Source organism: Chlamydomonas reinhardtii, chromosome 3, assembly GCF_000002595.2.
Source record: "Chlamydomonas reinhardtii strain CC-503 cw92 mt+ chromosome 3, whole genome shotgun sequence".
Classification (NCBI taxonomy): Eukaryota; Viridiplantae; Chlorophyta; class Chlorophyceae; order Chlamydomonadales; family Chlamydomonadaceae; genus Chlamydomonas; species Chlamydomonas reinhardtii.
This window is the reverse complement of record NC_057006.1, coordinates 362,013-389,873: the sequence shown is the minus strand read 5'-3', so window position 1 is coordinate 389,873 and position 27,861 is coordinate 362,013. Positions and strand designations below refer to the sequence as shown.

The window sequence follows — 27,861 nt, the reverse complement described above, 5'->3', positions numbered from 1 at the left end:
GTGTCGCGGCACGTCGGACCCTTACCTCCTCACTCCCGACACATATGCACACACCAGCCCCACCAGTCGCTCCCCTTGCCCCTCTCCACACACCACCACCACCCCTATCTCCCCGCGCCTCTCCCCCCTCCCCTCCCCCCCCTAGGACCGGGGCAATGTGGCGGACCTGGTACTGGACCTGGACCACCCCGTGGTGCTGCCACCGCCGCCCAAGAGGTGGGGGTGGCGGGGAGAGCGGGGGGGGGGCGAGCTGGGGGGGGGGGGGGGGAAGCTGGGGGGGAGTGAGAAGGGAGGGGGGAGGAGGACGGCTCACGGGCGCCACTGGCTGGATGTAGCTTGCAGCCCCAGGTGCAACAGCCGCCATCGCGCCTGCAGCCACTCGACCTCACCCACCGCTCCACCTGCCCACCTGCCCACCCCGGTGGCTGCCCGCAGCACGTCGGACTTGCACCCGCTGTCGTCCCACACCGCATCCTCCTCACCGGTGAGTTGGGGTGTGTGTATGTGTATGTGTGTGTGTGTGTGTGTGTGTGTGTGTGTGTGTGTGTGTGTGATGCGTGTGTGTGTATGTGTGTGTGTGTGTGTGTGTGTGTGTGTGTGTGTGTGTGTGTGTGTGATGCGTGTGTGTGTATGTGTGTGTGTGTGTGTGATGCGTGTGTGTGTATGTGTGTGTGTGTATGTGTGTGTGTTACTACGGCACATCAAAAGGTTAGAAAAGCGTGTGTACACTACACTGCGATCAGGACTTCCTCAGGCAATACAGACGGCATCGCCACCAACCACCCAGACACCCACTGCCTTGCCTCCCGCATTCGTCTCCCATGCACACGCGGCCTCGCCGATCCCTCACCGCATCCCGCTTCCTCCCGCCCCCCTCCCCTCCGCTCCTCTCCCCTCCACCCCCAGGGCCCACGCACGATGGGGGCCTCCAACCCCGCCGCCTCCGCCGCCGCCGCCTCCCCCAACCCCACACGCTCCGGCGAGGCCGCCGCCACCCCTGTGGCGGCCGCAGGCGGCGCGCGCAGCAGCGGCCCGCGCCGAACCACCGGCACGGGGGATGGCAGCGGGCCCCGGCGCACCACCGGCACCGGGGACGGCAGCGGGACGGGGCGCTCCGGGTCGCCGGGGCCGGGGCAGGCACCGCCGCTTGAGGCCCCGCGGCTGCTCATCCGTCCGCGCGGCTTCACGCCAGGTGTGTGGGGGGGAGGGGGGGGTATGTGTGTGTACGTGTGTTGCGTGTGTGTGTGTGTGTGTGTGTGTGTGTGTGTCGTTGTGTGTTGTGCGCCGGGGGGCACAGGGGTGTGCAGCTGCATCAGGCCCGTCACCGCCAGCACCCCCCCACACACACACATCGTGCCAGTCGTCGGGCTCGGGCACATAACCCTCCCCCGCACCCGCTCTCCCCCAACCTCACACTATCCACCCCCGTGGCTTGGTCTGGCTTAGTTTGGGCTGCAATTTACAACCCCGCCTCCGCCACTACCACCACCACCACTACCACCACTCACACACATATACACACACATACACACACTCACACTTTGCGCAACGTTTTCCTTGTGCTCTTTAACACACATATACACACACACACACACACACACCACCCCCAGGCCCCCACACGGGCGACGAGCTGCTTCTCAAGGCCGCCGCCTGCCTGGGCTGGCGCGCGCTGGCGCTGCCCTGGGCCACCCCCGGCAGCCTGGCGGGCCGCACGCTGCACTTCCACATGGGCGCCATCGACCAGCTGCAGGCGGTGGCGGCGCTGTGCAGGTTCAACGACAGGTGGGGAGGGCAGGGCAGGCAGGCAGGCAGGGAGGGAGGGTGGGAGGGCGGAGAGGGAATAATTGCACTTGGTAATGGCGAAGCCACTGATGACTAGGGCTGACAAGCCCTAGTGTTAGGTGAGCGCGCTCCACACGCTCACCCTTAAGCACGCCCGACACAGTAGGGGAGGAGGCGCATGCGGTGCCGCACGTGTGGCGTGTGTATGGTGGTCTGGCGCCCGAACGGCAGCAGTGCCCCGTGTGCTGCAACTGCGCTCAGCTGCCGGCTCTGCCTACTCTTTGCCCCATTCCTAACCCACGCCTCTCAACACACAACCACACACACAGACAACCAAATACGCACACACGCGCCCTCACGCCCGCAGGTGCTTCAAGTCCATTGGGCAGCAGGTGGTGACGGGGCTGGCGTGTGACGGCGCGCCGCAGGACGTGGACGAGGCGGAGGGGCTGCCGGGCGGGCTGTGGCAGCTGGTGGGTCCATGTGCGTTTGCGTGTATATAACCGTGTGTGCAGTAGTGGGGGGTGGAAGGAGCGAATGACGTGCTCAGGCCCAATGAAGACAGGGGGGAAGGTGGGGGCTGGGATGGGGTGCGGAGGAGCGAATGACTCGTGCCCAAGCCCAAGGAAGACGGAGACTGTAGGTCGCATGGTTATCGTCAGAGCCCGGTGCGGAGAGGAACGAAGGGAGCGGGGCGAACTTCTCTCGGTGTCCCCGGTCCTTCCGCCCACTCTGCACGTCCCTGACCCCGCCCACCTCACTCCCCACCCCGCATCAGATCCTGTCCCGCACCGTGCTGTGCCTGGACCGGCCCGAGTTCGGCACCGTGAGCCTGCAGCTGGGCAACATCACCACAGAGGCGCAGAGGGCGGTGGCGGCGGTCAGCATACAGGTGGGCGCGCCGGGGTCAGTGGGGGCGGAGGCGGCGGGTGCCGAGCTCGTACTGTGGGCTTGTGCAATTCTGCTTGCCTTCCATGTGCCTCCAACACTTCCAAACTACGGTGTGCACACATCCCCCTCGACCCCTCCTCGCTTATACTCTCCACCACCCAACCACACACACACTGCACACACGCACATGTACACACGCAATGGTTTCGCTTTTAACACACACACACACACACACACGCACACGCACAGGCCGCCTGGCGCGGCCACCTGGTCCGGCGGCGCTGCTACGAGGCGGCGGAGGCGCGCGCCGGCGCCAACGCCTGGCGGCGGCTGGTGGGCGTGATGCGGCTGCTGCGGCGGCTGGCGCTGATGCGCACCCTGGGCGCCGACCTGGACATCAGCAGGGCACAGGCGGAGATGGAGCGAGGCTACCTGCGCATGTGGGGGCGGGGGGAAAGGGGGGAAAGGGGGCGGGGCCGGTGGCTGGGGATGGTGGGTGTTAGGGGGCGGGGTCCGTGCGGGCTCGGGGTAATGGTGGGGGCGTGGTGGTTGGGCGCTGTGATTTGGCATGCGTGCGTGCATGCTTATGTGCTAGTGGTGGCATTCGGGGGCCAGACACACGCCGCGAATCCCGCCCTGGTCCCCCGCCCCTCCCCCTTGCAGGTTGTATGGCCCCACAGCGGCCTAGGCGCGGGCGGGCGGCGGCGGCGAGCCGGGAGCCCAGAGCGGGAGCGGCTGCAAGCAGTTCGGGGTGGGGTGGTTGGGGGTGTTGGTTCCACCATTTTCCAACACGACACGGGGAGTTGGGGAGGGGAGGGCCTCCGGCCCTGGCCCAATGCATGGCAACATGGCAGGATGCTGCTTCGGCGCGTTAGTACGAAAACTTGCGTGTTGTACCTCCCGTGTATTGTGTGAGGCCACGGAGGCCACATCACCACGTCACTCACACAGCGATAGTGGCAGTTTGAAAGACGGCTGACGGCGTGATGATTGAAGTACTGCTAACGTGCTGTTGTTGATTGCTGGTACCGCTGGGTCTTGTGTCTTTGGATGTGCCCTAACAGTGACGAGATTGCATACCGTGTGGGTTTGGGTCAGCGCCACTCAGGGTGGTGTGTGTGGGGCAGGGCAGCCAGGACTGAACCGCACCGGCGCCGGTGTGTCCCTTGCACGTGCACACCGCAGCAGGGGCCCACGAGCTGTGGGGGGGGCCCTTGGGGACTGGGGTGTGCGTGGGCGCGGCTGTGCGCATGTGTACACATGTGGCCGCGGCACGCATTGAGAACGTGTGCGGCCGCCCCGGATACTGTATTGCGCGGGTTTGCAGCGATCCACAGGCATGTATGTGTGTGCGCGCGTGTGTGGATGTCTACAAGCTATTTTCCCCGTGTAAGGCGCACGCTCCGACTCCTGTGCTCCTGTATGGCTGGCGTGATGCGGTGGGCTCATCAGTGCTGCTGCGTAGATGGCGGGCAGGCGGGCACGCGGGCAATTGGCCGCCTCGCATACACAGCACGCAGCCACGCACAGCCCGGAATGCCACGTCGGTACAACCCTGCGGTGTGTGGTGCGGCGGTGATGCCCCTGGCCGCCTGCCCACCTGCTGCCAGCTGCACACGGCGCCAGACCGTCAGCCATACCCATCCGCCACCGCACCACCGCCTCATGCCGGTGGTGCCTCACACCGGTGGTGCCGCATGTGCGCGTGTGGCAGCCTGCGCCCGAGGTGCGCGGGGGCCAGGGGTGCCGTGGTATGCCGCAGTGTCGCAGTGTCGCGGCAGTCGCTGCACGGACAGCAGCACGGTGTGCAGTGCCCGAGTGCCAAGAGCAACAAAGTGCATTACAACAGCGCTTGGAACCTCACGCCCGACCAGCATGCTTAAGCCTCTCCGGGGCTGCAATCCGCCGCCGCTGCAAACACCACTGCCCAGCCCCTGCCCCGCATCCAGCACACATACGCGACGGCTACAAAGCGCCTCGGCCTGCATTGCTGCGCCTCGACCGACACTTCATCCTCCGTTTCGTCCTCCTCCTGCTGCTGCTGCTGCCGCTTCTGGTGCTTCTAATGCTATTCGCGCACATGCTGCTTGCTCTGCCAATTCCACCTGCCCTCCACCACTTCTGCACCACCACCCCTGCGTCCAGCCCACTCCTCCTCCGTACTTCAATCGCCACACGCATACACACACACATGTACTCGCCCGGCCCCCCGCCTCCTGCCCGCGCCCCTCACGCGATGTATAGGCGCCTCAACTCGTCCCGCCGGAACACCTGACCCGTCATGGGGCACACGCCCACCGCCCCGCCACCCCCACCACCACCCGCCCCCCGACCCTCCGGCGCCGGCGTCCTGCTGCCTCCCCCCAGGCCCCCCGGCGGCGTCGGCGTGCGCCCGCGCTCCTCCTGTGCGCTACTGCCGCCGCCTCCTCCGCCCCCGCTGCTACTGCCGCCTCCCGGCACGCCCTGCGCCAGCAGCAGCTCAATGCCGCGGGTGCTGTAGACCAGGCCGTTGGGCAGCAGCAGCGGCGGGTTGGCGTCAGACATGAGCTCCTTGGTCACCGCACACACCTGGGGGGGGAGGCGGGGAGGGGGGGGGTTGACATTCATGATTGTTAAAGAAGTGAAGGGGGGAGGGGCATGCGTGTGTGGAGAGGAACGGGTTCTGTTCTCAGCATTACTAGTAAGAGCTCAGAAACACTGGTGGAGACGGGTGTATGGAATGGAGACAGCATGAGGTGGGTGTGGAGGTAACGGAGGAGACGCACACATGAGCTCACGGCGACAGTCAGGGAAGACAACGAGCAGGCGTGAAGCTCCAATGGTGTTATTGCCACCCAACACGTGTGGTCGTGTGTAGGAGACATTAGAGTCTCGTTCGCACACCCTGTGGGGTGTGAGCTCCACCCCACGCAGCCCCCGCCTGGACCGAAGGGGAAGTGCGGGGGCAGCACACACCCACATCACCTCTTACATCCTTTTGAACGTGCACACGTACACGCACACACATGCACGCACGCGTGCGGCCTGCCGGCGGCGGCGCCCCAATGGAATCTCCACTGCGTCCCGGCTGGGACCCAGTCAACGCCGCCCACAGCCCTAACGCGGAGCACCACTGCTTTGGCGTGGAGTGGCCAGCTACGTGGGCCCCCACCGGCCCGGGCACATAAACCCCGGCACCGCATTGCTGGCAATGGGACCTGCTTTCTCGTTGGGCTCAGGAGTATAGAACCCCCAAACTTGATTTCATCACTCCGTTCCCCATGAACGGCTACAACTTCGCTTCTTCTTAATACGGGAAATCATGATGCCAACCCCCCCCCCCCCCGGATACCAGCGTGCAGTCGTCCCTCAGCGGCGGTGCCCTCCCACATGTGTGGCTGCCTCCCTCTCTCTCTCTTGCAGCAGCAGCCGCAGCAGGGCATGGCCGCTTCGACAGCCCGGAGCGTATGTTGCTGCATGGAAGGCGGTGGTGAGGAGGAAAGCGCCGAGGGGACCCGCCGCGCCGCCTCTGGGCTGAGACCGGTCTGCGCTAGGTGCCGCTCTGCGGCTGAGTAATAGCCGACTGAACATGCCGTCGCGGGCAGGGTTCGCACGTGGCAGGGTTCGTGCTGTGTGCTTGTTTGCATCCCCCACGCAAAGGCAGCATCGCCCTGCCCCGGCCTGGCGGCGGCCAAGCAGTGCGCCACACACACGCGCACGCACACATACATACACACACGCCACCCCTCGGCCCCTCACCAGTTTGGAGTGCATGTGCTTGGCCAGCGGCAGGTGCGCCGCCAGCCGCTGGAAGGGCGGCAGCCGCAGCGGGTCGTCGCGACTGCCGCCGGGGGCGCCGCTGGCGGGCGTCTTGAGCGCAGACAGACCAGCCTGCGGCAGGAGCAGCAAGGCCAGCCCGATAGTCAAGAGAGGGGTTCCAAGCATGATGGATGAACATGAAATGATGTTGACAGGTTGTTACAATGGATCAGTCTTGGCGCTACCGATGACCATGTAGGGAGAGGTATGGTTATCTAAGGAAGCAAGAGTGTATGCATGGGGGATTGCAGTGCAGCCGGTGGGTGTGTGGGGGGGGGGGGCCGACCGGTGGTGATGCCGGCGTGTCGGGCGGCTACAGGTGTGGGGCGGACATGGCGGCGGGCTGGCGTGGGGGTCTTGGGGCCTGGAGCCGTACACGACACGCCAGCACCACCTCCCGACCCCGACCCCGGCCGCCCAGCCGCCCTGATGCCCGCGCCCTGCCTTACTCTGTACTCTGTCTTACTCTTCCCAGGCACGCCACCCACACCCCACACACCCACACCATACCCCACACTCATCTCGCACACGCCACACTCCCCCCCACACACACTCCCACCCCCACCTGCAGGTACACGGTGAGCAGGCTCTCGGGCGTGAGCGAGTGCAGGCGGTACAGGTCGCGCATAAACAGGTCCGCCAGGCCGTGCCAGGCGCTCTGTGTGCCAGCATGGGGTCGCGAAGTGGTGATGAGGAGTGCTTTGTGAGGAGTGGTTTGTGAGGAGCGTAATGAGGGAGGCCAAGAGGCGAGGCGTGTGACAACCGAAACCTGTGACAACCAAATCATGTGCACGTGTGGCCTGCTGTACGTGTGCGCCAGTTACTTGGTACGGGTCCAACTTGCGCCCAGCAGCCCCCCCCCCCGCACCGCCGCCGCTGCGCCCCTCACCTCCTGGAACAGGGCCCGGTAGGCCGGCACCCGCTCCCGCGCCGCCGCCGGGAACGCCAATGTCGCCACCGCCCGCTGCAGCTCCAGCAGGTGCTGCTGCTGCTGCTGTGGGGCGGTGGCGGCGGTGCCGGTGACCCAGGGCGCCAGGTGCGCGCGCGCGTGCGCGATGGCGGCGGCGCGCTGCGCCGGCCCCGCGCGCACCAGCTCAATAAACTGCTGCAGCCGCAGTTTGAACTCCAGGCCCGACTTGGACTTAGCCAGGCGGGAGCGGTTATCAGCGCACCTGCGTACGTGTGTGCAGATGTGTGTACCGTGCATGTGTGTGTGTCAGAAACGTATGATGTGCGTATGATGCGTATGATGCGTGTGTCTCGCGCGTGCCCAAAGGAACAAGCCAAACAGCAACTCCTAAGCACCATGCACCGGCAGCCGACCACACGACCACGTCCATACACGCCACACAACCACCCGCCTATCGCCGCTCAGCCCCCGAACCCCAGGCCACGCCCCCACTCCGCCGCACGCACCAGGCCAGCGCCGGGCCGCAGTCGTGGTCCTCCAGCAGCGCCGCCAGCACCCGCCGCGCGCCCTCGAATATGTGCCCGTCCGTCAACAGCTGGATGCCCGCCGCCGCCGCCAGCTTGGCCGCGCTGTCGTGGTAGCCACTGCGCAGCAGGTGGTCCACCAGGATCACGTCCAGCCGCTGACGAGTCCACGAGATCAGGCCGCCGCCGCCCCCGGCGGCTCCGCCGCCTGCGGCGGCGGCTGCCGCCGCTGCCGCGGCGGAGCCGGGGCCGGGGCCTGCGGCCCCGGCCGCGGCTGCGCCGCCGCCGGCGCCTGGCGGCGCCGGCGAGGCGGCGCCAGAGTCAGCGGACGCATCGCGTACGGCGGCGGCGGTGGCGGGCGTGCCGCCGGCTGCGGCTGCGGCTGCGGCTGCTGTGGGCGCGGTGGCTGCGAGGTAGTCCAGTCGGGCTTTGCAGCGGGCGCAGTCGTCGGCCTCGGTGCGGGACACCTCGCCCAGCTTGCGCTTGACGCCCTGGGGTGGAAGGAAGCGGGCGTACAGGTAAGTTGAGAAGAAGGAGCGTAGTTGGGGCGGGGATGACCCATGCTCAACCTCTAGCCCGAAACCGCGAGTTGGGCACGCCTGAACCGTCCGGAAACCGCCAACTTTGCAGCGGAGGCACCCGCACCTGCAGCTGTGACAGCAGCAGCCGCAGTCGCTCAATGGACGCCTCACGGCCGCTGACGCCCTCCCCCGCCGCGGCGTCCTCCATTTCCGTGTCCCCGGAAGGGTCGGCGGGCGGTTGGCTCGAGGAGCCGGGACCCTTGGGCTCGCTGGGCCTGCTCTGCTGCGGGTGCTTGAGCGACGCCAGGTGGTCGGACAGCTCATCAATTAGTGCCTTGCGGTCCTTGGCCGCACGCTTGAGGCTCTCGAAGGGCACCCGCAAGAGCGGGGCCTCGAGCGTCTCGCTGAGCGTCAGCGACATCTCGGGCCCGGTCTGGGCACCCGAGCTCGGGCCGGAGCGCGAATGCCAACTGCCTTAGCTGGGGGTTGGAGACCAGAGTATGCCAGGCTGATATGCGCTAGCGCCAGATCTGGTGCGGCTACGCTGGCGAACTACAAACGGGGAAATTTATCGAGACTGGTCGGGGCCCAGCGAAGCGGGCTTCCAACGTGTGCGCCGACTGGACAAATGTTGCTAGCAAGCTCGAGACAGCGAAGAGGGTGGAGCTCGAACAAGCGGAAAAGCAAATGGAATTCTAGGGTTCCCTACGCGAAGTGAGCTGGACGTGTCCAACTACCAATTATTGATTTAATGACGGTGCGATATCTATGCCACCTTGTACTATTACCATGCGGTGAACTTCGCGCCAATTGTGCGCGTGCCCCCAACGCCCCCGACGCCTCACCCACATGCGTGTCAAGCCTTGCAACTGGCAAGTCTCGCAACCAACATCGTCCCGCCGACTCCCCCGTTCCACAGCTTTTCCTTTCCATCTCTCTCACCTGTGTCTCAATCCACAGTCCAGTCGCACCGGCAACGCCAACAGCACGGAGGCACAGGTGCCAACAGGCGCTAGTGCACAGGGCAGTCACGAGGGCAGTGGACCATGCGACACTGCAGACTGCTAGCCCCAATTCAGGCTTTTTTTGTGGCTGGCCCTGGCAGCAAAGCTGCACAAGGCACACTGGCACAGGTGGGAGCGCTGGCGTCGACTATGTCACCCGCCAATCGGCAACTTGATATGCCGCATGCCGTACATGCGTGCCTAGCGCAAGCCACCCCAGGCGCAAGCCGTATCCTCACTCTCACTCCCAGCTGGCAAAACCGCCCCGAGCGGGCTTGTGTTTACATGAGCTGTAATTCTTAAACCGTGATGCACATCTGACATGGGAGCTTGGCCCAGAGCTGGGCCTGACCCTGGAACCCCCTCCTCTCAGATCTGCTGTTGTCAAGCGTCCATGTCAAGCTTCCATGTCCCCAAGCGCCTTGCCGTCTGCAGTGCATAAGCAGTGCAAGGCTTCGCCACCGTTCCAGAGCGCACACATCATATCACAGCCATCAGCTACACCAAGTATGCAACCCGCAGACATCACTACTCAGACGCAGACATCCAACTCCTCCGCCCGCCTCGCTGCCTCAGCATTACCAAAAGCAGCGACCTTCGCCACCCCATGACCCCGGGCGTGTTTACTCCCCTTGCCACTGAGCCCTTTTAACGGTTGCAGAAACCAAGAATACGGCAGTCCGCCACACCAGCACGCACAAACTACAGCGGTCTGGAACCCGCGCCGCCAGGTTGATACGATGTATGGTAGTAGCTTCCGAGCCCTCCCTTCCATCCAGGCCACTACCGGTACTCCGTCACCATCACATACCGGTATGGCAAACCCGCTCGCCGATGCAGTTTGTATTGCGGTATATACAACAGGTCAGATCACTAGCTCTTGACGTCCACATATCACGCAGGGAAACAAAAGAATCTCGCGCATCGCACGACACACACGCATACGTTACCATCATAAGCACGTGTGAGAAATTGTTCACAGGCCCTCGCTTCGCCCCCCCCCCTGGAACGCTGCGCTGGGGGGGGATCATCTCCAAAAATCGCATGCGTAGATAGCCCATATCCAGGGCTCATAAGCTTAAACTCACAGGCTGCAAAGACCACATAGCTACCGCCATATACGCGCACGCACGGTATGATTCCAGCGGGTGACACCGCCACACTCTCCGCGGTGTACCCAGACATCTCGGCCCGGAGCCTCTCCTTCCCGGGTCCCCCGCTCCCTGCCTCACCCTCTCCTGGCGCTCCTGCGCCCAACACACCTACACCACCAGGCTGAAGGCGCGGTTCACGGACGTGCCCGCCAGGCCGGCGGACGTGCGGCCCAGCCCTACCTCACGCGAGCCGGCGCGGCCGGGGCCCGAGCCCGCCGACAGCTTGCTGCTGGCGGCGGTGAGCTCGGCGGGCGCGGCGCCCACGAGGTCGGCCAGGTCCACGGCGCGCAGCACGGGCTGGCTGTCCGCCGACAGGTCGTCGCGGCCGTGCAGCAGGATGGCTGCGAGGTAGACAGGCAAGCGGGCGGGAGGGAGCAGGCAAGTATGGTAAGAGCATGGGGCAACGCCGTCCATGGCAGCCTGTGTGTGTGCTGTGGCCATAAGCTGCGCATTTGTTAATGCCAAAGGAGCATGCTACCCGGCCGGTGGGCCCGCGGCGCTCAGGCCCCTATGACCGCATCCACGCGCGCACCTGTGCCCTGGCCGGCCCACAGCCCCTTGTCCTGCGCGAACAGCGCCGCCTGCGCCACCAGCTCGTCCACCATGGCGGTCAGGCTGCGGTCCGCCGGCCACGTGCTGAAGTCGATGTCGCCCACCAGCAGCGCGTACTGGCCGAAGTGCACACTGGCCTGGTTGGCCACGTGCACCGAGTCCGTCACCACAATCTGGTCGGGAGCGGGGGCAGAGGCAGGGCGAGCGGCGTGGCGGGGAAACATAGAGCTGTTATTGAACGACATGGGAGGAGCGCGGGCAACAGACAAGAGCTACTGCTGTTCAAAGCGCGGCGAGGCTGAGCAGCAGCTGGTTCGAAGGTAGGTGCCTTGGGTGCGAATGCAGTCATTGGACGGGGCTGGGCGGTGCGGGGCGCACCTGCGGCACGGCGGGGCGGTACTTGGACACGAAGCGGCTGGTGTAGCCGCCGCTGGTGAGCGTGATGATCAGCTGCGCGTTGCAGTCCACGGACGCAGCCACGCACGACACGCCGGTGGCCTCCGTGATGCCGAACGGCTTGGGCGTGTGGTCGCTGCACAGGGCAGACAAAGGAGTGGCAAGGCAAACCGGTTCAGAAACACACATACGCAAACTGTTCGGGACTCGGCGGCAAACGCAGCCGTCTACCTTCGAGGCACCGACCCAACCAGGGGCCTCGGAGCCTGCAGCTCACCGGATGAACCACTGCGTGGACACGTAGGCGGTGCCGTTCTCGGCGTTGGCCACGATGGCGGCCATGGTCTCCACCGCCGGGCGCGGGAACTTGCCGTTGGCGGTCTCGCCTGGGGGGAGGGGGTGGGGAGGCGGGCATTTGGGACCAATCTTAGCATAGCGGCACGAAGGGAGGCGATAGGTCCATACCAGACTAAGGTGGGAAGCCCCGAACTTACCGCTGAGCATGACGGCGTCGGTGCCATCGAACACGGCGTTGGCCACGTCCGTCATCTCCGCACGAGTGGGCAGCGGCGCGCTGGTCATGGACTCCAGCATCTGGGTGGCGGTGATGACGAACTTGCCGGCAATGTTGGCCTTGGTGATCATCATCTTCTGGGCCAGAGCCACCTGGTAGGAGGGCAACGCAAATGCTTTCACATGGTCAGCTGTAGTCCGTCACGCATGCATACCCTGTTCCAAGGAACGCATTTTTCCACACGCCTGTACCGCAAACAACTCGGCACCCGCGGCCCCGCTGTCCTCCCGCACCTTCTCCGAGGGAATCTCCATGGCCAGGTCGCCGCGCGCCACCATGATGCCGTCGCTCTCAGCCAGGATGCCGTCAAAATACTTGAGGCCCGCCTCGTTCTCAATCTTGGAGATGATCTGCACGTTGTAGCCGCCCGCCTCGTCAAGGACGCGGCGGATGAGGCGCACGTCGTCGGCGCTCTGCACGAAGGACGCCGCCACGAAGTCCATGTCGTTGCCCACACAGAACTTCTGCAGGTCCTCGATGTCCTTGGGCGTCAGCACGGGGATGTCCACGTGCACGCCTGCAAGTGGGGAATCAAACCATGGGCACACACACACATCACGTGCCGCCAATGGGGCAAGGCGCCGGTAGCATGCGAGTGTGAGCCTGCGGGCATGCACGTTGCCCGGCGGCACAGGCATGTTTCGGGTTGGAGGCAAGGCCAGCACGCACGGGGGCGCGCTGCCTTACCGGGCAGGTTGACGTTCTTGCGCTGGCCCAGCACCTTGGTGTTGAGGCAGCGGCCGCGCAGCTCCGTGGCCGACGTGATCTCCAGCACCTCAATGGTCAGCGAGCCGTCCGCCACCAGGATGCGGCTGCCCACGCGCACGCTCCTGCGGGAGGCGCGCGATTGAAGTTGGATAGGGTCGGGTGTGGATTGTTGAGCGAGCACACGAAGCATGCCGGACCGCAAGATTTGGAGACCCAGCGACCTGCCCGCTGCTTCCTTTGGTCGGCAGCACCGCTGGAGGCAACACACCAGCAGACTCGTGGAGTGGAAAAGCAATTCAGTCCTAGCTGGCACCTAGGTGGCATCATGCATTGACCGGGCAAGGTCACTCACTGGCACAGCTTGGCGTAGCTGATGCCGATCTTGGTCTCGCCCGTCTTCTCGTCCTTGTAGCCCTCCCACTTGTCGTAGTCGTCTCCCACCGCCACCACCGTGACCTCCTGGTTGGCGTCCAGCTTGATGTCCTTGCCCTCGCGCAGCATGGCGGTGCGCACCTCGGGGCCCTTGGTGTCCAGCAGGTAGGCGATTCGCTTGGTGCCGGCCTTCTCCACCTGCGGAGGGCGCACACGGTGTAGCACACGACAATGTAAGAGCCAATTTCAGACACGACAACGTAAGGGCCAACTTCATAGTCAAGTTGCTGTCGCGACTGGGGAGAAGCGCAGCCTGGCCACAGAGTAACCGCAGCCGGCTGTTGTGCAGCCCGCCCCACCTTGCGCAGGCGGTCCAGCACCTCCTGGTGCGCCTGGTGGGTGCCATGGCTGAAGTTGAAGCGCGCCACGTCCATGCCCGCGTTGATGATGCCGTTGAGGCCCTCCTCGGACCAGCAGCTGGGGCCCAGCGTGCACACGATCTTGGTCTTGCGGCCGGCCGGCAGGCTGTGGTCCAGGATGTCCACCAGGCTGATGGCGGTGGTGCGCAGGCTCAGCGTCTTGGCCGCCATCACGGCCGCGGTGAGGGCCTTGGGCAAGGCCGTGGGCGCCGGCGACGGCGTGAGCGAGGCCACGTTGCTGGCGGGCTTGGCGGCGGCGGGGATGGCGGGCAGGTTGTCGCGCAGGGCGGCGGCGGCTGAAGCGCCGCTGGAGGCGCCCTCCTCCACCACGTCGGCGACGAGCCTGTTGGTGGCGTGGGGCTGCTGCTTGGGCGAGGGCGGCGCCTCGGACGGGGCCAGGGCTGCCAGGCTGCCGAAGGGCGTCACGCCAGACGTGACGTGGTGAATGCCCGCGCCGCCCAGGTAAAAGGCGTGCTGGAAGGCGGTGGTGGCGGGGCTGGGCGGCACGGCCGGCGCGAAGGGGCTGGGCCCCGTGCGCTTGGCCTTGGGCTGCGGCAGGCTGGGCTTGGGCGTGACGGTCTCGCTGATGGCCTCACTGGTCTGGCGCGACGGCACGCCGCCCGCCGCCACCTGGATCTCCACCATGGGCAGCCCGTCCTCCGCGTCCGCCGTGTTGCAGCCGTGCACCACCACCACCTCCTTGCCGGGCGGGCACAGGCCGGCCTCCATGGCGAACAGGGTCGCCTCCTCCAGCAGCACCTCAAACTCCAGCTGCGGGGCCAGCAGGGCCAAACAGCCAGCCGTCGCGACACAGCAGAGTTAAGAGTTAACAACAACTGGTGCCGCTCTGGGCATGCACGTGGCAACGACCTGACCCAGGCGCCCTCCGCCGCGGACTCACGTCGAAGCGCGAGGGCGGCAGCTCGTCCACGATGCTGACGTACACACCAAAGAGCGGCGCCACGGAGCGCGCGGCGGCCATGGAGTCGGTGATGAGCAGCACCGGCACGCGCGGGCGGTACTTGGCCACCAGGCGGGCACTGGCACCTGTGCGCGTGTGTTACACGGGGCGCGAATCTTAAAAAGCGTTCAGTGTGCATGCGGCAGCGAGTGCAACAGCTACTGGACACAGTCAGCAGCAGCGTTCCCCTCGACAGCTTGCAATCCCATGCACCCCGCCACACCAGCGGCCTGGCCGCGCCCGGCACGCACCGGTGGAGCTGATGACCAGGATGAGCGCCGCGTCCACGTCCAGCACGTTCTTGGCGGCGCAGCCCAGCACCGCCTCGGCGGTGGACATGGGGCGCGCAGAGAAGTCGCGGATGAAGTCGTACACCTGCGGGTAGTTGGTGCCCACCTCTGCGTTGGCGGAGATGGCGCACATGGTCGCCAGCGCCAGCTGGGGGAAGTCGCCGTTGGCGGTCTCGCCTGGGGTTGGTGGGTTCGGGAGGGAAGGAAGGAGGCAAGGGCGGGGTGCTGAGCGAGTGCACGCGCGATTGGCAACAGTGGCCGTGGAGTAGGGTGGCATAACAAATCACATGAAGGCAAAGAATGGATGGGAGCTGTCCAACACGCTTGCCTGTGATGAGCGCTCAGCTGCAATACGCCTACTGTACATGTCCCGCCACCTCACCGCTGAGCATGACGGCGTCGGTGCCATCGAACACGGCGTTGGCCACGTCCGTCATCTCCGCACGAGTGGGCAGCGGCGATTTAATCATGGACTCCAGCATCTGGGTGGCGGTGATGACGAACTTGCCCGCAATGTTGGCCTTGGTGATCATCATCTTCTGGGCCAGAGCCACCTGGTAGGAGGGCAACGCAAATGCTTTCACATGGTCAGCTGTAGTCCGTCGCGCATGCATACCCTGTTCCGAGGAACGCCTTTTTCTACACCCCAGTACCGCAAACAACTTGGCACCCGCAGCCCCATTGTCCTCCCGCACCTTCTCCGAGGGAATCTCCATGGCCAGGTCGCCACGTGCCACCATAATGCCGTCGCTCTCAGCCAGGATGGCGTCGTAGTTGATCAGGCCGGCGGTGGACTCTGCGGGAGCATAGCGGGCAGGCAGGCGGCAGGCCGGTGACGCTCCATGAAGCAGGGCAAGCAGCAGCACGGGCCCCACCACAGCTGCAATCAGGCCGTCGCTCACCGATCTTGGAGATGATGCGCACGTTCTTGCCGCCCGCCTCGTCCAGCACCTTGCGGATGAAGCTGTGGCAGGAATGAAGGCATGGGCGGGAGTGGCGGTACGTGTCAAGAGCTAAGCCAAAGAGAATGCGCCTGCACGTAAGGGCACACGACCGGGGCTCACCGCACGTCATCGGCGCTCTGCACGAAGGACGCCGCCACAAAGTCCATGTTGTTCTTGGCGGCGAAGTTCTGCACGTCGTTGATGTCGTTGGGGCCCAGCACAGGCATGTCCACGTGCACACCTGGTGGGAGGCGCGGCAGGACAGCAGCAGGGCGGCCGCATGGCAAGTGAGCAGGGCAGGGCGCCTGGTGGAAAGCGTGCCGGCGGCGCGTCAACGCATCGCACAGTTCCAGTCACACGCTCGTACCGCGGCCGACTCACCCGGCAGGTTGACGTTCTTGCGCTGGCCCAGCGCCTTGCTGTTCAGCGCGCGCACCCTCAGCTCCGTGGGCGACAGAATCTCCAGCACCTGCAAGTGCACAATGCCACCGCCACCGTCCTGAACTGAACAAACATTTGTAACCTGGACAAGCGCAAAACAAATGCGTAGGACAACCGTGTTCGCAACACCCTAGGAAGCGCATCCGTGCTTCTTCTGCGGCACGCGCGCACCTCCAGGGTGATGAGGCCGTCACCGATCTTGATCATGCCGCCGACCTTGACATCGCGGCACAGGTGCTGGTAGCTGAGGCCAATCCTGGTCTCGCCCGTCGCCTCGTCCTTGAAGCCCTCCCAGGTGGTGTACTTGTCGCCTACCGCCACCACCGTCAGCTCCTGGCCCGCCTCCAGGTTGATGTCCTTGCCGTCCTTGAGCATGGCGGTGCGCACCTCGGGGCCCTTGGTGTCCAGCAGCAGCGCCACACGGTGCCGCGCGCCGCGCTCGTCCAGCACCAGGCGCAGGCGGTCCAGCACCTCCTGGTGGTCGGCGTGGCTGCCGTGGCTGAAATTGAACCTGCGGAGTTTGGGGTTTAGGCGGCCGAAAGGTGGTCGGTATCATCGTGTGCTTTGTCGGCGCTGCGCACATGAGCAAGATGCAGCTATCGGACAAGCTGCCTCTGGACCCAGCGTGAACGTGGCAGAGTAGAGTACGGTATGTGCGACTGCCGCGTACACGCAACGGCTTGCCACACACGCGCGCACCTGGCCACGTTGATGCCGGTGTCCACCAGCATCTCCAGGCCCTCCTTGCTCCAGCACTTGGGGCCCAGCGTGCACACCACCTTAGTCTTGCGGGTGCGCGTGTCGGTGGGGCCGCAGATGAGGTCCAGGCCCACCTACAGGCAGCAGCAACAGCGGCAGCGGCAGGGCGCACACAGAGGATGGTGAAACATGAAGCATGAAAGTACGAACGCTCAGTGACGAGGCTTGCAAACACTTATACGGTACCTTGGTGGAGCGGTAGGCAATGGTGTCAGCGCCAGTGTAGCCGAGCTTGGCGCACACCTGCGAGGCGAATGCGAGGGTTGTGTGAGCCCGCAGCACGTTGTAAGCTACCCAACTGCATCCCGCAGCGCTAGCTGTCACCCACCTCGGACGCCTCCTCGCCCATAATGCGCGTCACGAACTGCATCTCCGCCAGGTCCTCCTCCGTGGCAAAGGTGCGGTTGGAGGGGCCCTGCACGATGATGAGCTGGTCGCCCTGGTCGTCGCCGGCCTGGAATGCAGCCAGCTTCTGGGTGCGCGCAAAGTCCACGATCTGCAGGAGGCACACATGCGCGCGTGTGTTGGCGCGGGCTTTGCAATGCGGTAGCACCGGGCGCCCAGGGAACAAAGAAACCATGCCGCAAGCGCGTTTACTGGTGTGGTTGCAACTACAAGGCGGTACAGGCTTCCGACTAACAGTAGACCGCTATCAAGCCCAGCCCCCTTGCAACCTACCTTGCTCACGATCTTGTCCAGCGGCGCGTCGCGGTCCTTGCTGCGGAGCAGCAGCGGCACGCAGCCGTAGTTCATGTTGCACTGGCGCGCCACGTGCGTGCGCGTGGTCACCACCACAATGGCCTGCGGTGCAGGGCGAACGAAATGTGAAGGCGTCAGCCAGGCGACCACAACAGACAGGCGGCGCGGCCGCTGCGCGAGAGGCGCACGTACAGGCGACACAGTCATAGGGTTGAACATACCTGGCCAGGGCGGTACTTGGCCAGGGCGCGCACGGGCGCGCTGGTGTCGGTGATGACGGCAATCAGCGCCGCGCGCATGTCCACCGCCGCCTTGACCGCCGAGGAACACAGGCACTGCGCATTGGGGCAAGATAGGAATAGGGGTTAAGATGGGTGGCAGCGTGGGCAGGCACACAGGCCAGTACTTGTGGCAGCTGGGACAGGAATAGCGATGCCGTTCCGTCAGAAGCAGCAATCAGTCTGGCAGCCACAGCCACAGCTGCACGGTGCTGACCTCCAGGGTGGGCATGGGCTTAGGCGTGAAGTTGCGCAGCTGGTTGAGCTGCGCGTAGGTGTCCACTCCGACCTCGGCGTCGCGCAGGATGTCGGCGGTGATGGACACCTGCGCCACACGTGGTGGGAACGATGGATTTAGCGCGTCAACGTCAAGGGCCGTTGATGGAGTGGTGGCTGACTTCAGGGGCACAACAGACCTCTACGTAGTTGGCTTGCTCACCACGCGCTCCACGAACGAGCCCACGGCGGTCTCCTCGCGCAGCATCAGCGCGTCGGCGCCGTCGTACAGCGCGTTGGCCACGTCCGTCATCTCGGCGCGGGTGGGGCGGGGGCTGTGCGTTGGGAATGGGCGCACATACGGTACACATTTCATAGTGTTGAAGTACCGGAATGCAACTCTTGGTTGAGGAATGTGCTCCGCGAGCGTGTAATGACTGTCACGCCCTCTCCGCAAAGTCTAGTTTCTGCAACCTTTCCACCGCCCCTCGCACCTGTCCACCATGCTATACATGATCTGCGCGCTGACGATGCACGGCTTGCCCTTCAGGTTGGCCTTGGCAGTCATCCACTTCTGGGCCAGGGACACCTGCGCAGTACGGCAGCAACACCCTCAGGCACAGGAAGAAACACGCGGCGCACCAGTGCCAGGCAACGGGAGTTTACGTCAGAAAGCCGCAAACACCACCAGCGGCATCAAGCGCCACCTGTAACACGACTCGCAATGCGGCCTGCGCACCTTGGCCGCGGGGATGCGCATGCCCATGTACGCGCGCGAGATGAGCACGGCGTCGGTGGCATCCAGGATCTCATCGTAGTTGGCGATGGCCTTGGCCGTGGACACGTGCGAGATGATCTGCGGGGCAAGCAGAGTGCAGGATCCGCGGTGTGCGGAGGCACGAGGCTCAGGGGCTGGGCTGGCTTGGGACTGAGGCCACTTGCTGCAGCCCTTCCTGGACCCCTCTAATGGTTCCATTGCCTGCACCACGCACCTTGCAGCGCGCGCCGCCGTTGGCGTCCAGGAGCTCGCGCACCGCCATCACGTCCGCCCGCGAGCGCACGTTGGGGATGCTCACGAAGTCGATCATATTCCTGCACAGGGAAGTTGGCGCCACAGCCCAGCAGCCCTCAGCGTCAGTAGCAGAGTGCAGATCCACGGCCTAGACCTCCGACGCATGCACCTGTCGGGCGCGGCAGCACACTACGCTACACCGGACGCCACACGACGACTCGACTCACTTGGCGCAGAACAGGACGGCCTCGCAGTCGCGGTCGCCCAGGAAGTTGTCCTGCAGGGCCGGGCGACGTGAGGCGCCGTGTCCGGGACAAAGGGAGTGTGGCGCCCAACGCATGCACTACAATTGCACCGCTACTGACTGGCGCCCCCCCCCCCCCGCATCACGCTCAGGCCGCAACGCAGACATGCACACATGCACACAGCCCATGCCGCAGCCGCGCACCTGCAGCAGGCAGCCACCCGCGAGGTCGATGGCGCGGTCCTCACCCAGCTTGGCCGCTGTGGTGACCTTGGTGATCACCTGCAAGCAATGACGCACATAAGCCATACATGAGATTTGGTTAGCATTGAAGGGTACGTGCAATCAGCGATAGGTGCCTGCGGGGAATCGCCCTGAACCCGCGGTCGCACCTTGCCGTGCATGTACGCAACACTGCCGTCAGCGCCGCCGCCGGGCGCAACGGCCGCCAGGCGCGGGACCACCTCCTTCACAGTCAGGGAGATGGTGCCCTCCGCCAGCACCAGCACGTCGCCTGCGGGCAGAGGTGAAGGAAGACAGCAGTTAGGCCGCGTAAGCTGTGGGTCCAGCAGTATTGTGACAGCTAATGCGGAAGAGCGTATACTGGATGACGCCTAGATGACAGTGACACGCACCAGCGCGCAGCTTGGCGGTGAGGGTGGGGAAGTTGACGCCCACAATGTGAATGCCGTCGGCGCCGGTGAAGCCCTCGAATAGGGGGTCCGAGGTGGGCACCAGCACCACCGTCTGCAGGCAAGAGCGGCAGCGCGTTAGGACGCCAGTGCCTGCGGAATCTGCAGGGATGCAAGGCAGCTGCAAGGCAATGTTGGCAACCTTCGGTCGCCGTCTGTCAGTGCAACGCACCTCTCCGGTCGCCAGCCTGAGCGGCGCGTGGTTCCGCAGCAGCGTCGTGCGCACCTCCGGACCCTGTCACCACACCAGGTGCGACGTGGCGTGCGACCCAAACGTCAGACTTCGGGGTGATGGTCTGATGGCTCAACACAGTTTGGGCCTGGGCCCGGCTCACGTTATATCCTCCGTGATCTCTAGCGCGCAAGTGTGCCTCTGCACGCACAGCGTGCCGCTGCCCCTGCCCCTTCTCCTCGCCGCCCGCACCTTGATGGTGGCCATGAGGCCGGGCATGGTGGTGTAGGAGCACTTCTCGCGGCGCTGCTCGAACTGCTCGCGGAGCCGGTCCACCAGCTTCTGGTAGAAGTCCTGTCGGCGGCGGCCGCACGCACCCGCACATACAGCCGAACTTGAGCACGCACTTCCACAGGACTGCATTTAAAGCCCTGTCCTTGGTTTCCCCTGCGGCTTGCTGATGACCATGCTTTGGACCATCAATGGCCGCTCTTGTTGCTGTGATGCCACCCGCACCCCGCGCCCGAAAACTCACGGTGGGTGCCTCGTGCAGGAAGATGCGGAACACGCTGACGCCGTTGTCCAGCATGGCCTCCACCTTCTTGGGGTCGTAGCTGGCGGGGCCCAGGCTGGCGAAGATCTTGGTGGAGCGGTGGTTGAACTGGCGCTCAATGATGAGCTCCGGCGTGATGCGCAGAGACTGCGGGCGTGGTGCGGGTGCAGGCAGGTGTACCGCGGGTCGACGTGGCACGTTTACAGCATGAGGGTACGGGGACAAAGCGCAATAAGCGCACTCAACACCGCTTGGCATAATTGCTGCAGGCGCTACTGCACGGAAAGCGAGTGCGCAGGCCGCCCTGACGTCTCACGCACCTGCACGCAGACCACCGAGTTACCGGCGAAGGGCGACTTGTACTCGATGTGCATGGGCTGGCCGACGCTCAGGCTGCGCTTGCAACTGACGGCGCGGCGCACCCAGCCGGCTGCAGTCACGGGGGGTGGGCGCCAAGCAACACAAGTAGCAGGGTCAGACCATGTCCTACAGGAAGCACGCGCACCTGCGCGACTCCTTGATGAAAATTTATTGCTACTAAACCGCACTGCCTAGCCCAGCCGGCTTTGGGCCAAAGCACTGCCCTATGCCACCTTCGCCCGACCCAAGCCCGCCAGCCTCACCTCCGCCCTCAGAGCCGATCTGGTCCACGTACATCTCCGCCACCGTGTCCGCGAACGGCTCGCCGCTGCCCGTCACCACCAGGATGTTCTTGCCGTCGTACACCAGCTTGCGCTGCCTGCGACGGCGCGAGCATACAGCGGTTAATGCACGTGCGGGTTCGTTACCCTGCAAGGCCTACATGGAGACAGCCATAGCCCCGCTGCCTGCCCTGCGACACATGCAGCACCCGCTAACCCCCAGCTGCCCGCCGGTCGCACCTGCCGTACTCGATGGCCGTCTCCACGGCCTTGCGGCGGTCCTCCATGCCCGACACCTCCACCCGCAGCGGGTACAGGCCGTAGGTGAGGCTGGCCTGGCGCAGCACCCAGTCGTGGTCGCTCAGCACAATGACCGGGCAGGGCGGCCGGTACTTGGCGATCACCTGCGCCGCCAGGCCGCTGCGCGTGAACACGACCGCCACGCAGCCTGTGCAGCAGCACGTGAGGGGGCCGCATAGGCTGTGAGGCCAAGGTGGAGCACCGGGTACAGCAGCGGGTACAGCGGGGGACTGGGCTCTGAGACTGCGGCGCGGTGATCGTCGTCTTTGCGGCCCATGTTGGTGGTTATGCGAATGGCATTACAACTCAGCTCACCCTCCGATGCGTCCAGCACACCATCGCCATTAGCGTCCATGGAGAACGTGATGGCAGACTTGGCCACACATGCCAGTGTGGCCTCCAGGGGGCTGACCGGAGCCTGGATCGAGAACAGCAACAAGGCATGTCAGCATGACGTTCAATCCTATGCCGTAGCCATCTAGCTTTGCCACCTGAAGGCCCGACAGGAGGTTGCCTCAACCCAGCAAACGGCACAGCCTGCCGGCGCACACGCACCAGGCCGGCGTTGTGGCGCTTGACCCAGTCGTGGTGGAAGGCGTAGTCCACACCCAGCTCCGCGTACTCCACGATGTGCGCCATGGTGCGAACCGCGGCGTGCGGGTAGGCGCCGTTGGCGGTCTCGCCTGGGGGTGGCCGCACAAAACGCAGCAGGTTTGATGTTAGCATTACTCCTCCATACCCGTCAGGAAAGCGTACGTGGCTCACCGCTGAGCATGACGGCGTCGGTGCCGTCGTACACGGCGTTGGCCACGTCCGTCATCTCCGCACGAGTGGGCAGCGGCGAGCCGGTCATGGACTCCAGCATCTGGGTGGCGGTGATGACCGTCTTGCCCAGCACGTTGCACTTGGCAATGATCATCTTCTGAGCCAGCGCGATCTTCTCCGCGGGCACCTGCACCAGGCCAGCACGCGCAGCAAGCTCCGCGCATTCAGCACTCACCTGTCTCCCTCTCACCGGCAGCACATTCAACAGACAGGGTAATCATGATGCATGTGTCCTGCCATAGCTTTGCACGCTTCCCGCTGCCAAGCCGCACCCCGGGCCTGCCGCACCTCCATGGCCAGGTCGCCACGCGCCACCATGATGCCGTCCGTGACCTCCAGGATGGTGTCGATGTTGCGCAGGCCCGCCTCGTTCTCTGCAGGGTGGGCGCGGGTTGAAGACAAGAACTGCGGAAGCAGGGAACAAACGTGCTCGTCCCTTGGGCAGTGCCGGCTCCGGCAACTCTTCCGCCATCAAAGCCGCCTGCAGACGCGCAATCGCTCACCAATCTTGCAGATAATCTTGATGTGGTAGCCGCCCGCGTCGTCCAGCACCCGGCGAATCATCTTGACATCATCCGCGCACTGTAGTAAAGAATACGCGAGCAAGGATTGGGCTTAGTGCTGAATAGCTTGCTGAGCGCCCGCCGTACCTCTGTAAGTAGTACTCCAAATGCGATAGCACGGATCGCAAGGCGCCCTCAGCACATGCACACACGCTCACACCTCCCCTTCTGCTTTCCTCTACGCATACCTGCACGAACGACGCGGCAATAAAGTCCATCTGGTTCTTCACCGCGAAGTTCTGGACGTCGTCAATGTCCTTGGGGCTGAGCACCGGCAGGTCCACGTGCACGCCTGCACATAGGTGCAAGGTGCTCAGGCATGAGCAGATAAGCGTCAGGGCCCATCAACGGCGCCACCGCCTGCGGCACCAAGGCGCATGCGGCGCTCTCGCACCACACCCGCGTGCACCTTCAGCTACTCTGCTGCCATGCCTCCCTCGTCTCCCTCTTCCGGTCGCTTTCTACTCCCTTCCTGTACCACCACAATCAATGCATTACCGGGTAGGTTGCAGTTCTTCCGCTGGCCCAGCTTGTGGCTGTTGATGACGCTGCCCAACAGCTCGCGGTCGTTGAGGATCTTGACCACCTCGATGCTGATGGCGCCATCGGCAATGAGGATGACGCCGCCGACCTTGATGCTGGCGCACAGCTTGGCGTAGCTGATGCCGATCTTGGTCTCGCCCGTCTTCTCGTCCTTGTAGCCCTCCCACTTGTCGTAGTCCTCACCGACACCCACCACGGTCACCTCCTGCCCCGCGACAAGCTCAATGTCCTTGCCGTCCTTGAGCATGGCTGTGCGGATCTCGGGGCCCTTGGTGTCCAGCAGGAAGGCCGTGTGGCGCTTCTTCGCCTCCACTACCTGGGTGCAGGAAAGCACGGTGTGAAAGGAGCAGTGCCTGCCGTCTGCACAGGCCGTAGCTGCGTCCCCTAATGCAGCGTGGCATAGTTTTACACCAGTCGCGTCCATTCCAGCCGCAATACAGCCAACCCACATCAGCATTAGGCATAACCTGCGCCTGACCCACCTTGCGCAGGCGGTCCAGCACCTCCTGGTGCGCCTGGTGAGTGCCGTGGCTGAAGTTGAAGCGCGCCACGTCCATGCCCGCGTCCAGCAGCCCGCCCAGGCCCTCCTCGGACCAGCAGCTGGGGCCCAGCGTGCACACGATCTTGGTCTTGCGGCCCACAGGCACGTCCTGCAGGACCGAGTATCGTTTTCAGCACAAACCTCCAACCCAAATCGCGCACAGACAGCCCTTGCGCGTTGCGAGCTCCCGCTGCCGCTCCCGCTGCCGCTCCCGCTCTGCACCCGGTGCTTCACCGGCCCCTGCATGGCCCTCCCCGGCTCACGTTGAGGATGGCGGCCTGGCTGACGCGCGTGGTGCGCTCCAGGTGCGTGAGGCGGCCGCGGGAGGGCGGCACCACGCTGATGGGCCGGTACTCGGGCAGCCAGTCCATGGCCTTCTCGCGCTTCAGCGCCGCAGCCGCCACCTCACGCAGGTGGTACTCCTGTGCGTGTTACGGATGTGGGTCGGGGGCAGGCAGGAAGTACGGCCGTCAGGCAGGGTAATATGGGCGGTTCGCTTGCCCGTGCGCCGGCATGTTAGGACGGCATATTCGGCACCACAGGGCGCCGGCCGGCGCCGGCGGAGCTGCTGGGCACGGCACGGCGTGTGCCATGTTGGAGCTACAGCCCAAAGGTCAACAGACTGTGCCACGTACCTGGATGAGGTCCATGCGGCTGTGCACGCTCTTCAGCGCGGAGCGGGCCTTGGACAGGGGCTTGCTGACCTCCTCCGTCAGCTGCCCAAACGACACGGTGCTGCTGATTTTCATTCCCATATGGAGGTGGGAGCCGTGCGAGTCATTGTGCTTCAGGCTAGCCTTGCTGCTGTCCCCGCTCTCGTCCGTGTGCACGGGGAGTGGCTCCAGCACGCTGGTCGCGCCCTCCAGTCCTGCAACAGTCGAGGTTGCAGTCTCGGTGCGCTCAGGCGCCTCGCTTTGGGGCTGCTCCTGAATCTGCTCCGCAGTCTGAGCATCTGAACCTTCCTCCTCTGTTTTCTTGCTTCCACGGCCTCCCATCACTGCTGATGGTCAATACGGACTTAACTTTAGCACACAGTCACAAGTGTAGCACCGCTAGCTGCTGATTACTTCAAGTTGCTGAATAATAGTCAATTAACGACAGCTGGGGCTGTGCAAGCCGATGCCCAGGGAACAGGATGTTCCGCGTCTCGGGAAACTCGCTTTTCCAGCTTTCTCCGCAGGAACTATTGACAACCAGTGTCCTAGACTAAACGGCTTATAATTGGCCGAACCGGACAGAATAAGCGAGCAAACCAAGTCGCGACAGGGTTGCGAGTCTTGCGTAGCGTAAAAAGTCCGCAATACAAGCCTGCCCACGAATAAGTTATGATAGTTTAAGTGACCACAGGGATTTCTAATACCAGCTTTCAGCGAAGAGTTGTGAAGCACCTGAAGAACAGAGCTGAACTGGCAGTCTCCATGCAGAGTCGAAATGCCATCGTGCCAAAACCGTGCCGGACAGCTTCATACTGATACTATTTGGGGATTAAATACCTACTGCTACTTACTTTACAGCTGCAAACTGTGCATGCTGCACCACTTCTGTTTTTCGACCGGCTCTTCGTGTATTCCACCCGATTCATAAAAGGATGACACAAGCAAGTAAGTATTTCGAAGAGAGATGCGATGACTTGATCCCCAGCAGCATCCTGTGCTGCAGCCGGCGGATTCTTGATGAGCGGGGCCAAAACAGCACTGCGTTCCACGCGGCCTATTAGTTTCACATTTTATAGCGCCGTGATGAGAATGCACGCATAAGGACCGGAAGCGATTGTATCCCCACTGTGGCGCGACGTGACGAGAGGCACCAGCCCACCTCGTGACACGCACGTCCAGCTGCGCGGTTCAGAACCTTGCATCCAGCAGCGTTGCGGCCCCGCACAATGCCATGGTATGCCTCACTGAATAAATGATCTCGTTGCAACCTCTCGCAGCACCTGTGGCTGCATCAGTGGCGGAGCCGCAGCCGGCTACACCAGCCAGCACACCAGGGACAGAGACGGAGCAGCAGCGGCAGCAGCAGCAACAGGAGGCGGAGGGAAAGAAGGAGTGCCCAATCTGCGTCATGTTTCGGGAAGGCGGCTGCGAAAAGGAGTTCAACGTGAGCCCTGGTGCCGCACGGCGTGTCTGAGGGCGAGGTTGGGGCTGGAGCGACCCACGGTTGCTGTGCTGGGGTAGGGGCTTCCTGCCACACATCGGCTGGTCATGAGAAGCGCCTGCACTGCAGAAAACTCACCAGAGTAAGCAAGTGACCGCAGCCTGACTCAAAAATGCTGCTGCCACGACTGCTGCTGTTACTGCGCCTGCTGCTCCAGGCATTCATGGACTGCGGCGTCAAGGGGGAAAAGGGCGATGGCGACTACAAGGACTGCATCCCGCTGGTGAGCGCCCGCCGCCGCCCGGCTGCTGCGGCCAGCACCCCGTGCTTCGATAGCTTGGCAGCAGCCTGGACAGCAGCTGGGTGCCGGGGCATGGCAAGACATAGCGCCTGGGCGAGTAGAAGGCGATGCAGCCTGGGGGTGCAGCACGGAGGCGGCCCTTGAATATGCTCCAGGTGGTGCGGGGGCCATGGTCGGGCTTAAAGCGTGTCGCGTTCATGGACCCCCAAAGCGTTGCTGAGTGCCTTGCGCGTGCGGAATTCCGCAGCGCTGTACGGCACGGCTGCGACGATGCACACGGTGGCGAAGCCTTGACCGCGGGATATGCGCAACTAGTACCGTGCATGTGCACCTTGTCGCTGGCTTTGCCACTGCCATCCACTGTGGGTCAGGGCTTCTACTAACGAGTACCCTGCGCCCCCCCAACCACCTCCAAACCCCGCACCCTGGTGCCGCCTGCAGTTTGAGAGCATGCGGCAGTGCATGCAGCGCAACCCGGCCGTGTTCGGCGAGGTGCTCAATGACGTGGAGGAGCTGGCCAAGACAAACACAGAGTACCCGCCCGCGCCCGCAGCCGCAGCGGAATAAGGGAGGAGCAGGAGGAGAAGGAGGTGGCGGGGCCAAAAGAGCTAGAAGCTAGGGGTCTAGGGGGTCTAGGGAAGAGGAGGAGGATGGGCCGGGCACTAGTGGGTTCAGGTTACCTGAGAGAGCGGCGAGCATGATGGATTGCGTTAACTTGTGTTGTTCTAAATAAAGAGCGTGTGTACTGGAGTGTGCAGGAGGGTGAGTGGAGTGAGGCGTTAAGTACTTGAGAGAGGGGTTCTGTTAACAAGGAAAAGCTGTGGCGAGGGAGGCCGCGGGTGAGATGTGTGGTGTTACTGGACGTGTTGGCCGCAGCCGACCGAGCGAGGCAGGCACGCGAAGAACGCCCCATGCAAGGCAAAACTCAAACCATGAGCTTCAATTTCTACCATTTGTCCTATTGTATTGCATCAAGCGTGTAACGGCGGGTGGAAATCGCGCGCTTGCGGACACTGCATGCTTACGCTCGCCGACGATGCCGCGCGACGCCGCAAAGGGGCTGTTACTGGATAGTCTGGGGTCAATGAGGCCGTCTGGAGCAGTGCGCAGGCCGTGTCATGGCGTCATTCGGGCGGGCGGCGGGTGTCGCGGGTGTTGCAGTGGCGGTTGTCCACGCCGACTTG

The 27,861-nt window shown here is 64.2% G+C and overlaps 4 protein-coding genes across 4 annotated transcripts in view; 2 read left to right on the top strand and 2 right to left on the bottom strand.

The window, feature by feature from the left end:
* CHLRE_03g144887v5 (uncharacterized protein) overlaps nt 1–4,078 on the top strand; it is a 20,776-nt gene extending 16,698 nt beyond the window's left edge. The window contains exons 32-39 of the mRNA XM_043060398.1: nt 146–216; nt 436–484; nt 907–1,192; nt 1,611–1,782; nt 2,150–2,255; nt 2,561–2,674; nt 2,923–3,113; nt 3,337–4,078. Coding sequence (XP_042925527.1) covers nt 146–216; nt 436–484; nt 907–1,192; nt 1,611–1,782; nt 2,150–2,255; nt 2,561–2,674; nt 2,923–3,113; nt 3,337–3,361 — 1,014 coding nt within the window. The 3' untranslated portion in view covers nt 3,362–4,078. The remainder of the gene's footprint in view (nt 1–145; nt 217–435; nt 485–906; nt 1,193–1,610; nt 1,783–2,149; nt 2,256–2,560; nt 2,675–2,922; nt 3,114–3,336) is intronic.
* Nucleotides 4,079–4,501: 423 nt separating this feature from the next.
* On the bottom strand, nt 4,502–9,172 carry CHLRE_03g144867v5 (uncharacterized protein). Its single transcript, XM_043060397.1, has 6 exons — nt 8,551–9,172; nt 7,888–8,396; nt 7,361–7,643; nt 7,037–7,129; nt 6,412–6,543; nt 4,502–5,241 (listed from the first exon to the last, which is right to left on the bottom strand). Exons 1-6 carry the CDS (start codon nt 8,845–8,847, stop codon nt 4,903–4,905), a joined length of 1,653 nt encoding a protein of 550 aa, XP_042925526.1. The 5' UTR covers nt 8,848–9,172; the 3' UTR covers nt 4,502–4,902.
* A 48-nt stretch (nt 9,173–9,220) lies between these two features.
* CHLRE_03g144847v5 (uncharacterized protein) lies at nt 9,221–25,632 on the bottom strand. Its single transcript, XM_043060396.1, has 47 exons — nt 24,915–25,632; nt 24,543–24,701; nt 24,221–24,388; nt 23,694–24,054; nt 23,384–23,487; nt 23,136–23,214; nt 22,921–23,006; nt 22,573–22,759; nt 22,363–22,490; nt 22,123–22,225; nt 21,748–21,955; nt 21,490–21,605; nt 21,187–21,296; nt 20,849–21,013; nt 20,566–20,667; nt 20,314–20,376; nt 20,085–20,196; nt 19,842–19,963; nt 19,654–19,731; nt 19,433–19,482; nt 19,186–19,285; nt 18,933–19,049; nt 18,688–18,782; nt 18,417–18,528; nt 18,195–18,302; nt 17,921–18,034; nt 17,679–17,801; nt 17,329–17,496; nt 17,187–17,243; nt 16,941–17,074; nt 16,413–16,752; nt 16,182–16,269; nt 15,921–16,041; nt 15,759–15,820; nt 15,552–15,652; nt 15,239–15,410; nt 14,818–15,033; nt 14,507–14,652; nt 13,546–14,376; nt 13,167–13,384; nt 12,794–12,936; nt 12,340–12,623; nt 12,027–12,198; nt 11,810–11,918; nt 11,515–11,668; nt 11,117–11,309; nt 9,221–10,925 (listed from the first exon to the last, which is right to left on the bottom strand). Exons 1-47 carry the CDS (start codon nt 25,272–25,274, stop codon nt 10,693–10,695), a joined length of 7,572 nt encoding a protein of 2,523 aa, XP_042925525.1. The 5' UTR covers nt 25,275–25,632; the 3' UTR covers nt 9,221–10,692.
* Nucleotides 25,633–25,752: 120 nt separating this feature from the next.
* On the top strand, nt 25,753–27,838 carry CHLRE_03g144827v5 (uncharacterized protein). Its single transcript, XM_001695579.2, has 4 exons — nt 25,753–25,880; nt 26,213–26,379; nt 26,594–26,659; nt 27,119–27,838. The coding sequence occupies exons 1-4, from the start codon at nt 25,868–25,870 to the stop codon at nt 27,242–27,244; spliced, it is 372 nt and encodes a 123-aa protein (XP_001695631.2). The 5' UTR covers nt 25,753–25,867; the 3' UTR covers nt 27,245–27,838.
* Nucleotides 27,839–27,861: the final 23 nt, after the last annotated feature.